Below are 14,747 nucleotides of genomic sequence, written 5' to 3'. Positions count from 1 at the left end.
CTGCTATTTCCTCCAGCTTGGTTTGGAAACTTTGCTTGGTTGACACTCTCACCTGCATGGAAAAAGACCAAAAGCTACCTTAAGTATGAAGAATTTACTTAATCCATGACTGAAATACTGATTTCACAAAGCAAAATCATTATAAATAATTAAGGTTTGACTACTGTATCATGCAAAGTGTGATATATTGGTGTATTATTTTGTTACAAAGTATTAACAAGCTTATATTTCTTGTGACATATAAGTCTTATTAACATTTCCTGCTTAGTAAATAAATAGTGGAAACGTGTCCTACTCTTCTAGCATGTCATTTTCCTTTTGTGCTAACAGTCAATTAAAGTGTTATGACACTGACAACCTCTCACGGTTTTCCACTCTGCCAGTGTTGACTGCAACCTTGAAACAATAACATTCAGACCTGGAAAATTTTCTGGCTGATGTTGCATGACATGAAGTGTGTGTTTTTATTTGCATGACTGCATAGGTATAATAAAGTTCCCACTTTAATGGACTTGTGCAAATACCTCTCAGAGGGTGCTAAATTACTTTTCAGACCAAATTCTGTTCCACACTGGAGTGGGACCTCAAAAAAGTATGCTTGTTGAAACTTCTTCCAAACCCAATTAAAGGCATTAGAGAAGCAGTACTGTGAGAATCTGCCAAGTGCCTTGATGACATGGTGATCAGAGATGGTTGTCTTAATCATTCTTTTTCCTTCTTTTCCCTGCCTTCCCCTTAATGTTTTTTTCCAGGTGCGGTTAGAGTGGCCAACAGACCTCACAGTGAACCCTCTGGACAATTCACTGTATGTCCTGGACAACAACATTGTCCTGCAGATCTCCGAGAACAGGCGTGTGCGGATTATTGCCGGGCGCCCCATCCACTGCCAGGTGCCAGGCATTGACCACTTCATTGTCAGCAAGGTGGCCATCCATTCCACCCTGGAGTCAGCCAGGGCCATCGCCGTGTCCCACAGCGGCATCCTCTACATCGCAGAGACGGATGAAAGGAAGATCAACCGTATCCAACAGGTCACAACCAATGGCGAAATCTCTGTAATTGCTGGAGCCCCGTCAGATTGTGACTGCAAGATTGATCCTAATTGTGATTGTTTTTCAGGTAAGGAGATACTGGTTATTTCCTGTCTGTTATCTGTTGAGATCCTTTGACACAGGTGCAGATTAGCAAAGTGACAAGGGGAAGGGGAGAAAAGCAATGATTCTGTTTCCTTGGATAGCTCCAAACCTTATCAGCATACCTTTGTGGATTTAATCCCTTGGCTTCTGAGATGTGAGTCTTCCACTTACCACTGGAGGAATGTCAGGATGGTCCTAGCTTTCCCTCTTTTGATACAGAGGTGACACACCACTGAGAATTAGTTCCAAGTCTGCCTTGCTGTTTCAGCTGTGTTTGCCCAGGTTGAATATGGTACCAGCTCCAGTGCAGATTGTACCTAAATGCTATAGGGTCAGGCAGCCTTTCTCACCAAGAAGAGTACCAAGGTGTTTCATATCCAGTGCAAAACACTAGCTTACACCTTCTCATCACTCAAGTCACACTGCACTACCAGAAAAATGGTGCAAATACACAATGTGCAAAATTTCTTCTTTGTGTGTTTTAAGCTGGAAGAGCCAGTGCCAGGCCTGCAGTCCACCACTGCACATTCTCAGGTTCTCTTTCCTGCATGAGCCAAAACAAAGAATGGCTTTTTTATTTCATAAAAACATATTTCAGAATGAGACAAAGGACAGCATTCCCATACAGAGGTGTGCAGAGTGTTGCAATCTTGTCATCTCTTAGAACCACCATGTTCAGCTCCATAATAATGTCATCATAATTCTTAAGCCTCTCATTTCAAGTAAAAGGTTAATTACTGACAAGAAAACATTAAGTATGTCAAGAACAGAGAGGAAAAAATGCAAATGGTCTTGCAGAGAAGGTGTGTTGCTGACCCAGCATTGCAACGATAATCAAAGCCTCCTGTGCATTGCCAAGGGCTGCCAGCTTTAGTGGTGGCTATGGTAGACCAGTGCTGAAAAGAATCCTGTTCAGGGTTCCTATTGAGTGAAACTACACTCAGTGCTGAAAAATTAAAAACTGTGGCAAATCTAATGATTGTACCAGGGCTGGGTTGGGGAAAGGCAGGATCAGCTCGGCAGAAAGATCTGATAGTTTGTCCATCTCTCAGGAAGCATAGGTTATGCTCGAACACTCCAGCAAATTTCATGTCTCAGTCAGGAGAAAGAGAGCAACACAAACAGTAATGTTTTTCTCTAAGAGCAAGGTTTAATATGCTTTCTTTCTGGTCCTGCTCATGTAAACTCATTTTGGTAGGCACATACAGCCCGTGGTAATGCAAATATCCTCCTCAAACCTAAAATTACACAAAACAAGTAAGTTGTCAAAAGATATTGAAAGGGATTGTTTCTCGAGGCACTTTTTGACTACTGTGTTCTTATTTTGTTTTCCTGTAGTGTTGAGTTTTTAATAAGTATAAACTAATCTTTACTTCAATGTCATTTTAGCTGATTTACAGGGGTTTATTTTCTTTTTGTTTTATTTATAACACAATTTCACTTTATAAATACATGCCAACAGACAATAAGTAGGGAATTAAACGTCAGGTGTCATGTTTTTTTCTTTCACAATTTTGCATTAAAGCTTTCCTGAACAGCAGGGTTTGGGGCTTAGCAAAAATGCTGTGAATTAGATAATTTATATTCCTGTTTGTCTTCATTGAGACTAATTTAGAATTGCACCAACCTTAGATAATAGGGATTCAATTAGTTGGAAGAGGATATCCGTTTATTGACCTGTAAATGATACTGAGGAGAGGCAGTGTGTCAGGCTTAGGGGAACAGCTTAAATAAGGATATTAGAGATTACAAAAATTACCATTTCTCCTCCAGGTGATGGTGGATATGCCAAAGATGCAAAGCTGAAAGCACCTTCCTCCCTAGCAGTCTCTCCTGATGACACGCTGTACATAGCAGACCTCGGCAACGTTCGCATCCGCGCCGTGAGCCGGAACAAGGCTCACCTCAGCGACACCAACCTGTACGAGATCGCATCGCCCGCCGACCAGGAGCTGTATCAGTTCACCATCAACGGCACCCACCTGCACACGCTGAACCTCATCACCAGGGACTACATCTACAACTTCACCTACAGCGGGGAGGGGGATGTTGGCACCATCACCAGCAGCAACGGGAACTCGGTTCACATCCGCAGGGACACGAGTGGGCTGCCCCTGTGGGTCGTCGTGCCGGGGGGCCAAGTGTACTGGCTGACAATCAGCAGCAATGGGGTTCTGAAAAGAGTTTATGCCCAAGGCTACAACCTGGCTCTGATGACGTATCCTGGAAACACGGGGCTTTTAGCAACCAAAAGTGATGAAAACGGGTGGACAACTGTGTATGAGTAAGTCCATAACATAAAATGCCTGACGCAAGGAACTGCAGTTTAAATCAATACTAAAACTTTTTTGACAGTTCTAGTAATTTAAAAAGAAACCCTGCTACTAACACTGTGTGAGAGAGGACAAATAGTGCTGTTGCACAAGCTTTTAAAATGAAATTTCTTAGATGCCAAAGCCTGTCATATGTAAAAGCTCTGTGCGTTATGCCCATTAAGTAAAACAGAAACTGCCTGAAATTATACTTCATTTGCACTTTCATATTGTGCATCTGTTTCTCTAAACGAAAATATGATAGTGGAGATTTTTTCGTAACTAAAGAGGTAGAGGCAAATTGTGATATGAATCAGAAATTTGCAAAATTCTTCAGCAAGGCAAAACCGGGAAAATTAGCATACTCATCAGAGAAGGGAGTGTTGCAAAGGAAATTGAGAATCTCAGTGGAAGGAATATTCAAAGACGAGAGGGAGCTTGTCTCTATCAGCAGGAACGAGGATATATAATAGCAAAAGGATATGAGCAAAAGGCTGTATATATATAAGAAAAGGCTTCAAAAGCAAGACCATCAACAGGACTTCTAAAAAGCAAGACAAGACAGTTAAAGATGCAGTCAGAACATCCTGGTCTGGTCCCAGAGAGAGAACAAACCAAGAGAAAGTTCATTTTTTATTTATAAAGAGGTGTGATGTATTAGGATTTCTCATTGCTTATAATTAATTGTCATAATCCCTGTTTGAGGATGCAACAAGTGTTGGATGGAAATCATGTTAACATTGCAGTCCTAGTTCAGAGTCTTTAAGGAGTGATGATTTCAGCACTGAGAGTGACCCATTTAAATCCCCACTTGAGGATGGTGTCAGTCCAGACCATGGACCAATGACACTTTCAAAAAGCCTTTACAGTAGCTCCAAGTCACGTCTGTTACTTGTAAATGCTGAACACCATGCATTGTTGCAGGGCCTTGATTGTTAGAGCATGTGAGAGCAGATGATTTTTAGTCATGTGCCTTTCAATCTCAGTATTTTACTCTGTCACGCTGACAGAGTATAAACCATTTCACACAATTATTGCTTGTTCTTCTCGTTAAAGTATGACTCAAGTGTAGTAAGATCTTTTAAAGGACTTTACCTGCTTGCAAGTGCCTCCCATTGTATGTAATATTGGTTTCTTCATGAAGGAATACCCGTGCCTTGGGAGGATTGATAAGCTGTATATGATTAACAAAGAAATTTTGCTAAATGAAACAGTTTTATATGCTTTCACAGGTTTAACTATAGGATAGGCAACACTGGCCTCACCAATGCTTCGAGTTGTCCAGGCTTTGCATGACCCCACACTTTTGCCAGCATAGATCAGTCAACGGAACAGAACAGAAATGAACAGAAATACAACTCTTAGCATTGCAAAAACAATAACAAAATTAAATGGTGAAGCCATGTCATTAATATTTATGTTCAGTCCAATATTTTATGTCATATTCATAATATATTACGAGTTCCTGAACGGCTGATACACAGAATGTCACAGAATGTCACCCAGTGTGCTGCAGTCAGAGGGGCAGCAGGCTCTAATCAGCACTGTGCTGAGTCGGTGTGCTTTCAGGAGATGCTGTTCACCTGCTGCCATGAATAGGTCATGGACTGTGATGGTCCTTCGTTATCCTTTAACCAGATATTATTTTCCAGACAGGTCACATTCTGTACTGACAGCCAATTTCAGCTTGAAAATTGGAATTTTTTGAAGGGCTTACTTATATGTGAAATGCTTGCAGGCTCTTATATGAACGTAGCATTGGAACTAAGAGAATTACCATGTGAGCATATTTCAAATTGCTTGGAATCGTCTTCTCTGCTTATGCTAGATTTGCATTCCCATCCAAAAGTTCAACCCGTGGCACTGTCAAGCTGAAATAGAGATGAGTTTGTTTAACAACACGTATCACATATACTTGGGAATATGAGCAAAGATAATGAACTGTTCAGAACATCTACCTATATGTCAGATTCACTCACAGAGGGAAATTATTAAGAGGTAGAAAACCACCTACAAAAGTACTTGTCATCCATCTACTCTAATCTGATGGAATGAAAGTACTGAAAGAGCTCTTGCATAAAATTATAGCTAATGTACAATTTTCAGTCATCTAGATTTCTTTTAATATTGCATCATTAAAGCTGTAAAAGGGGAGGGGGAGCACTGGGCCTCTATTAAATCAAGGACAAGAAAACACCTGCAAGAAACAACTCTCTCTGAAAAAATTAATTAGACCGCTTTCCCTTTGAAATGATATAACTCTTAACTGTGCTACACATAGAAATGCAAATGGATTGTGAAGCTATATCCCCATGTGTGCATTTCAAATATTGGTGAACACTTTCTCATGTGGGTACTGAAATCAATGCAATTATTTGCATGATTAAATGGTCACTGACATGATTAACAGTGGCATAACTGAGCCCCAAATTAACATTAAGAAATATGTCATGATTCCACCCCTATTAGTATGGGTAGGACATTGCTCTGCAGGAGCTGAGTCCCAGTGTGCTGCTATTTATCATGTGGAAGGTGACAGAACCTGTCCTCAGAGGGTTAGGTTTCTTGGAGCAATCTGGAAGAAAAAAAACCCTTTAGATGATCACGCTGTGGAATCAATACTGAGACACTATTCTGCATGTCCTCCTTGAAGTCAGTGGGACCATCTACTCGAGTAAGAGCTTGTTGGCATGTGCTCTGGTCTCATTATGATTCAGTACCCTATCTGGCCAGCCAGCCAGGAACAGTTTATCCCATTTTCAGCTACACAGGGAGTTTTGTATCTCATCAGCAGCAAAACTAGATCCTTAGTGAAGATGGATCCTGTGTCTTGTGCACAAGTACATTCCAATAAACTGGCTGTATTTGCACCTTAAAAATGCATTATTTGGGGATTTTTCTATGATACAGTAGTAAATCCAAATACCCTAGCAAGCTGTCATATCTGTTTGATCAAGCAGTAAATGAAATATAACTGCCCAATGTTCATGGAGTTTTCTAATGATGAAAAGTAGTGATCTGAGTCAATTTTAATCACTGCCTGTGGCACCCAGTCAACTTGCACAGAACCAGCATAAGGGTAGAATGTAAATAAATTGTGTGATGTATATGAGGGTGCTAAGAGCTGAAAAAGAGATTATGTTGAATTTAACATTTGATTAATTTTATTTGTCAAAAAAGCCACAAGATGCTCACTAGTTCATTTTCCAGTGTTTCATTGGAAAAGAACTTTTTTTTTAATATTGGAGGGAAGAGAAAAAATCCTGACTTTTTTTCACCAATACTTCTTGTAACATGTAGATTTTGTCTGACTAAGGAAATTGTCCTGAACTAAGGAAGTTATGCCAACACCTTAAAGAGAAGGATATAGCCAGATTGGCTGCTGATGTGAATTGGAAGAGCTCCTTTGAAGGCACTGCAGCTTTGCCAGCTGATACACCAGTCAATGAGAGGAGACAGTTAATAAAACTTGAAAACTTAATTATGTTTTCCTACCTGCGCAAATAAGTTTCTGTTTTATGAACATGAGTTGGTTTTGCTCATGCAAACACATCTGCAATATCAGTGAGTTGTCTTACATGAATAAAAACATGTCAGCATCAATAAGGTTTTTAAGATGTGAGGCATTAATATGAAACAGTATCAAGCACCAAGCAATGTTCTGCACTGTTTTCTGTATGAACTATCAGAAAGAACAAATATATTGGTAGAACTAAAAAAACGTGTTAGAAATGCTGCTCCAGAGCTTTGGAATTAATTACTGACTTTTTGATGACATGACCTGACTCACATCAAGTACCTTAAACTACAAGAATTTCTTTAGCACTGATGAAGTTTAGGTGAACTGGAATGTGGTACTCTAGATTTTGGTGCTGGTACTTCTGATGAGAAGCTCCTGCTGATTTGAGTAGGCCTGTGGGAAACGTAACACAAGAGTAAAACCCATGTAGGCAACTTAATTGCTGCAGATTTCAATCTAATTTTATCGCCATTGTTACGCTTTAGATCCCCTTTTTATAGTCACCATTCTTATTATGCACTTCACCCATCGGTGACAAAAGGCAGTTTTTAAATGTTTCAGAATGTAAGAATTTTTATTTAATCCTATGGGTATGAAAACGCCTTTTTGGGGTTGAGTTGGTTGCCTGAACACCGAGTGACCTCCAGTGGCCTCACTCCTGCATCACAGCCCAGTGGGGGAAACCCCAACCAGCACAGAAAACCTCTGTCAGAAGCTGAGTGATGTAGGTGCCGTCTTACAGATTTCCAGTCGTATTTTATCCAGCACCACTGAAAGAACCTCTAAGCAGGAATTCAGAATAGGGACAGAATGCATTTTGAGTGAATAAATGGAACAGTTATTACCTTTTTAACTTATTGCACAGTGTTGACAATGCTTCTTACTTTTTTCCCTCTTCTTTTACTTTTAGAAGTCTTTTACATGACAATAGTTATGTACTTTCATGGCTCTTTAACATCATGTCTTGCAGGTATGACTCTGATGGCCATCTGACCAATGCAACCTTCCCAACTGGGGAAGTCAGCAGTTTCCACAGCGACGTTGAAAAACTGACACGAGTGGAACTTGATACTTCAAACAGAGAGAATGTGATCACAGCCACAAACTTCTCAGCTACCTCTACAATATATACTTTAAAACAAGGTAATGAAAGCATTTCTGTTATTTCTCCCCTAATCATTGTGTTTCAAACCCCAGACATTAGTGCATTCTTAACTGTTTGCCAAAAAGAAGGACATTAGAATTAGTTCATTTGTTTCTTTCTTGCTTCAGCACAAACAGCTAGATACTGCTTACAATTCTCCTGGGATACCAATTAGAAACAAACCACAAGTGAATTCTTTTCCTCCTAGAAGAATCCCATGGATGGAATCTAGTTATTGAAATCTCCGATGTCTGCAGGCTTTACGTGCTGCTTTCTGCTTTAGTATCTGGAGGACTTGGAATAAACTCTAATACACTGAGCTTTGTTATTCTCAGAAATGCTTCCCAGAAGAAGGACAAGTTCCACTAACATTTTAGCCCTGAAATGCCTTGTTTGTCCAATGCTGTGAATTCTTTCTGGTAGTTCTGTGTCCTGGTGACAGACCTTGTAGAAAGGGGAAAAACATGACCCACCTCTGCTAGTGACTGCCTTGGGGATGAGATTTTGACTCAATCCCTGTAGACTTCACAGTATTCCCCTGCCAATATCATATCTCTCAAAAAAAAAAAAATTGCTCTCAGCCTAATGGAAATGCCCCAGTGTCCTCCTCCAGATTTTGCAGGTTCATCACCAAAGTTCTGATTTTATACAGTTTTATCAATCTGGGGGCTTTTGTCCTTTTTTTGTTGTCAGTGGATTGTTCAGGCTTTGCAGGTGCTGGGAAATAGCTCTCTGATTTCCTTCCAGGTCTGCTACAGAAAAGCTTTGTAACTGAGCACATCACAGAAGTTTTCTTCTTCTCAACTTTTGATCTATAAGATCACCTCACAAGATACCCACTCATTCCTCTCTACTATTGCATGACAGAGACAGCATTGCATAAGTGGAAATAATTTTATTATATTGTTGTGTCACCTGTTAGGCTTTGTCCAAGTGACTCCATCTACACTCTGCCTCATCTACTGCCTGATTTTATGTCTGTCCTTAAATCTGAAACTTCTCAAAATTGGTACATTACCAAAGTCTGTCTCAGGAAAATGCTTGCATACTATGGGAAGTGCCAGAAACTAACAGCTCTAGTTATGATTATACATGTCATATTTATAAATTCATATAATTAGCATATTTCCATACTCTGCAACACTATCACAAAGCACCCTGTGAGCAACCAGTCTTGTGTTGTATCCTTACATCCAATTATCTTCACTTTCTGGCATACCCAACAGTTTTCCATGTATTCACACCTTGAGAGCTGGACCAGTTACTTCTGTGTGGACCAGCTTAAAAAAAAAAGATGCCTAACTGGAGTGAGTTCAGCTTCATTGTTTTGTCTGTTAGCACTAAACTCTCAGGCTTATGGTGGAGTTCCTCCTGGCAGCTGAGCTGCAGAAACCTCCTGCCTACATAGCCCCAGCCTGCCCAGGTTTTGGTACAGTGGTACAGGGAAAAGGGACAGAATGGGAGAGTGGCCATCACCCTAGACATCTAGAAAATAGCTTTCATGCTTGACCTCAGATACTCTTGCAGTCTTTCAAGCAGTGCATTGTCCTGTTGACAGATCCCAACATGCTAAAATTGTCACAATATCAGTGTCACAATACTCAGCCTATGGGTTTACATACTTTTAAACTGAAAGCAAAAAATACTTTATTCCTGCTGCAGGAAACCTTCACATGGAAATCATCAGGCCATGTAATAAAAACCTCTTCAGACATGGGAAGGCCTGGAGGTAACAAAACTCACACTGCAGTTGGTGTATGTTCAGCTGTCTGTAACCTCCCTGGCTAACAAAGCTCTGTTGCACCTAACGTTTGGTTTGTAAATCTGCAGACCTGAACTTCTCTCTGTTCCCTGGTTTTGGTTGTTTTTTGACAGATAACACACAGAACATCTACCGGGTCAGCCCAGATGGGTCTCTGAGAGTCACCTTTGCCAGTGGAATGGAAATCACACTGAACACGGAACCTCACATTCTAGCAGGGGTTGTCAGCCCCACGCTAGGGAAGTGCAATATCTCCCTTCCTGGAGAGCATAACTCAAATCTCATTGAATGGAGGCAAAGGAGGGAGCAGACCAAAGGCAATATCTCCACTTTTGAGAGAAGGCTAAGGGTAAGGCTTCCTCTTGTGTAAAGTGCACTGTTCCCTTTGAAAGTCATTGAACTAAAATCATGTTGAAATGTTCTACTTTGTAAGAATAGCAATGAAAATTTTGTATCAATGATGGGCACCAGCCATGAATTTCAAAACCAAACTCCTCCAACAGTCTCGGGGATATTTGATCTCTGTTTGATTTTCGTTGTAAGACTTGACCTCAAGACATAATTACTTCTTTTCTTCCCCTTCTTTTTCAACTAAGAACTTAATTATGGCTTTGGAAGAAGCTGTGAGCAAAGGACAATGTGTAGTTAGTCTGGCACAGCAGCAAAGTTGGAGCTACATCCTGCATCTCTCAGATTTATTAACCCTCTTTCTTCTGGGGGAGCTAACAGGTGCCAGCCACTGCCCAGGGCACAGGATCTTGCTGTGCACACCTTGGGTGTCCTGGCCAGTACCTTTCCTACAAGTGATGTAGAGCCTCCTTGTGTACCTAGACAGGCTGTGTATTAATTCTCCCCTCTCCCACATGCTCTCAAAACCTCTCACTCCCTCTGCTTGGGTTGCACCACAGCTCTAAGACTTGCTTTAACATTACATCCTTGGTTTATTTTTACCTGTGAGGGGAACTCACAGATTAAAATGACAGATGGTCAAAATTTAGCATTTAATTAGGTAACACTACAGCTCAAAGAGATTGCTACTTTGCTGGACAGGTTTTTTATGAGATCAATTCTGGTTTTCACATGAATACCACTTAAAATCAGTAGTACAACTGGGAATTTTGGCCTTAAAAATATTGTGCTATTGACTACAATCTTTCATTTTCGGTTGTTTCTGTGTGATCCTTAATATTGCCTGGCAAAAAAAAAAAAAAAAGAGAGGAAATTCACAAATTGGTCAGGATTAAGTGGATTCTGGCTGGAGGAATAAAATGTTCATTGAAATACTGCAATGGTATTTCAATGAACTGAAGGTATCAGAGCTTAACTGATTGACTAACCTCTGGATCAGGTTGTTGGTGCATAGAACCACTGGGGTGCTTCTCCTCTCCCCTTTCACCTTCATCCAGTGAGAGAATGGAAGGTGAAGAAGTGTAACAATAATTTTGATGTGCTGATGTCTTCTATTCTCTGTCCTTCCAAAAGTATGCACTTGAACATTGCATTGCTGTTTCTGTAAATAGTGTCTTTTTATACATATCCAAGATCAAGAGGGCTTATGGATTGTCCCTGCCTGCTCAGGAGGACAAACCAGCTGCCTGTATTGCAATCTTGACTGTACTGACTCCCTTGATTGTACTGAGCTCTGGGACTGTCTGTGTGAGGGCTGTCAGGACAAGGCTGGAGGAAACCTGGTGGGATAGCCCATGAAATGAGGATTTAATAGTGAAAAGGAGAGAAATATTAGAATCATAGAATCATTTATGTTGGAAAAGACCTCTAAGATCATCAAGTCCACTCGCATCCTGCATATAGGATACACCATCTAAATATGAACAAGAGAAAGGGAAAAATGGTCTCCTGAGACCTTTAAGACCATAACAAAGGACTTTGTAGAATAGCAGAAATATATGGGTCCTGGAGTTCAGCTTTAGCACTGAGATACTTGCATGGGATGCTGATGGAATGGAGAGTCAGTGAAGATGGAAGGAGCTGGGACAGTGCAGCTGGTGAGGAAGGCAAAGGAATCTACCCAAAGATTTCTTGGTGATTAAAGGAAATATTCAGCACAGCATGAGCAAAAGTACCATCCTATAGTGTGTTTGAGACAGTATGCCAAATAATGAAATGGATTTAGGGCTTACTGTTGACAGATCCTTGGGTACTGCTGGGAAAAAAAATAGTAGCATCATTAGAAATCCTTATGCAGGATGAGGTTCTGGTAAGACCTTCTGAAAACTTTAGTGAGTTATATGTTTAAAAGGAAGTTTTTAAACATTTAATTTGCCATGCCTGGCACAATAGGAAGTTGTTAGAAAGCTTGCAATATAGGGCAGAAAGAACTATGCTGAACTTTGAAAATATATGTAGAGAAAAGCTCTGGGGATTGGAGCAGTCTCAACGGAAATGAACAGACTTGCAGGAGCCCTCAGTTAAAGAAAAAAAAAAAACAGCACAATGGAAGAGTTTTCTGAGAAAGAAGAAAAAAAAAAGGCATAGAAATGAGGTATAAAGATGATACTTAAAAATCAGTCCTGATACCGTCAGTGAAACAAACGGCTTTTGAGTGCTAAAAGGTATAAATTAGAAGGCAGGTAGCTGGGGATGAGATAAAGGATGACCTACTTGAAGAGAAGAAAGAGAATAAAGGTTTTCCTTCTCTGCCTGGCCCCAACTTTTTTAATTCTGATCGCAATTAGCAACCATACTGAAAGCGTGTCACTCCATTATTGTTATTTCCAGTTTTGGAAAGAGGCCACTGTTAGCACATTCTGAATAATGCTGGAAACACTGTGTTTTAAAAAGCTGGATTTTTGCATGGTGTGAATTCCCTGCTCTGGAAATAGGGCAGAAGTGAGTAAGTTAACTGAAATGCTAGAACAGACATCTAACTTTATCTCAGGATCTAAATCAATGTGGGAAAAAGGAATTAACCACAGGGTTCCTTTAAGTGCAGAACTGCCTGCCCCGACGCTTCCTGAACGTACATAAAACAATCTATGGGCATGTATGCATTTTATATTAATAATAAATCTATGTACAATCAGGCATTTTAACATCAATCTTAATCTAGCAAGGCTTCTTTTTTATCAATAGAACTGCTATTTTAATTGACTTCTAAAAATGAAGCAAAGACTGCTGTTAAAAGCGATGAGCATGATGCATAGTAATACACTGATTAGAATGCAGCTCTGTTCCCTCCTGACTTTTGCATAACTTGAGGAACTTGGCATTGGATGCAGTCCAGGTTTTATAACTGAATATCTGCAAAATTGAAAATTGAATGCTTGGCCTGTCTTACTTATTTTTTGCCTTTTTTTTTTTAATAACAAAAAAGGAAGTAACTCATTGGCCTCAGTTCAAAAGTCCTGCAGACACAGGCTTTGACAGTCATGTTCATTATTGCATTTAGCAAATGATCTCCCTTTATTTACCAGTCTTACAGCAAATTCTAAAGATGGGACCAAGTCCTCTACCAGGGTCTGTGAGTTTACGTTGGCTCAAATCCAAACACAGATAAGGAAATAATGCAATCATCTCATCTGACTTAGACATTGTGGACAGGGTATGCTTGGAAATGAAAGCCCAAAGAAGTACACAATTGTATGATATTTACACTGCAAAATTTCTAGCTATAAAACTAGTGGAAGTAGAGTCAACAAATGTTTAAAAAATATATAATAAATACATCTTTTTATGCGCTTCTAACATTATTGAAGTCAGCTGAATTTTCTCCCTGTTTTCATTAGCTGATATTCCAACCTGACATTGCTTTCAGAAACCAGTTTCCCTAGCTCATACCAGAATACATGAGCTTGAGCTACTCTCAGAAGCTCCTTGCTGTGTTGTATGTATGTTGGAGGAGTCATCTTTATGAAGCCACCAGGATTTGAAATCAACTTGTCAATAACAATATTGAGATGAGTCATACTATCCATGTATCATCCTCTCTTACCTTGAGAAGGACATTAAATTGAACTTTAGTATAAGCAAGTAAACAAATGAAACATAAAATGTGCAATAAAAGGGAAGTATTTTAACCTTACTTTAACTCAGTGAGTTTTCAATTACTGCCACTTTCCACTTCACTGCTAATTCTGTCTCTGTTTGGTTTTCGTTCTTATTTGTTGTATAGTCTCTGAAATTCAGATTGCAAGCAATTTGTATTCGAGACTTTCCTTTCTCCTAACTGCATTCTACAATAATAATAATAGCAATAAGGACATTAAACATGTACATGGAACATAAATGAATATGACATAGAGTATGCCCCCTGCTTGCTTTTCAGTTATTTTGCCACCAAGAGGATTTGTTTTCAGAAATTTCAAGAAGTTTGCTAAAAAATATATTAAACTTAATCCATCAGATTGTATACAAGCAAATATAGTTGAACAGAGCATCACATTTTACTTGGGCTCCTTAACTATCATTAGAACATAAATTGTAATAGTTACAGCAGTCTACAGGGGTATATAGGTATTTTACAGCTATTGTAAATGAACACTATTAAAGTTAGACATGTGTGTATATAAAACCCCAGAAATGGTAGTTGAAGAAAGAACACCTGCTTCTTCCAGATTCTCAAATTATTTTGTATCTAAAAACAGAAAGGGGAAAGAAAAAAAAAATGTCCATTCTAATCACAGCTTGAATTATTAAACAAGTTTTATTAACCATTTACTCTGCGGCTGTGCCTCCAGGTCTCAGTGAGGAGCAAGCACTGTGCCATGCCCTGTGCTAACACCTGCACTGGCATCATGTCTGCTGTAAGGAACTTATTAATTGGAATAGAGTGATTAGATAAAATGTGGTACATTAATACAATTAGCATACTGAGCATTGATCTGAAAAAGACAAGTCAATGAACAATGTTTTA

The 14,747-nt window shown here is 39.6% G+C and overlaps 1 protein-coding gene across 1 annotated transcript in view; it reads left to right on the top strand.

Annotated features, from left to right (window-relative positions):
* TENM1 (teneurin transmembrane protein 1) overlaps positions 1-14,747 on the top strand; it is a 761,012-nt gene that overhangs the window by 731,689 nt on the left and 14,576 nt on the right. The window contains 4 exon segments of the mRNA XM_032701921.1: positions 753-1,119; positions 2,910-3,420; positions 7,939-8,111; positions 9,988-10,223. Of these exon segments, the coding sequence (XP_032557812.1) occupies positions 753-1,119; positions 2,910-3,420; positions 7,939-8,111; positions 9,988-10,223 (1,287 nt within the window).

The sequence above is a fragment of the Chiroxiphia lanceolata genome, chromosome 14 (genome assembly GCF_009829145.1).
Source record: "Chiroxiphia lanceolata isolate bChiLan1 chromosome 14, bChiLan1.pri, whole genome shotgun sequence".
Classification (NCBI taxonomy): Eukaryota; Metazoa; Chordata; class Aves; order Passeriformes; family Pipridae; genus Chiroxiphia; species Chiroxiphia lanceolata.
Note: the sequence above shows the minus strand (reverse complement) of the source record. Positions and strands in the feature narration are given on the sequence as shown.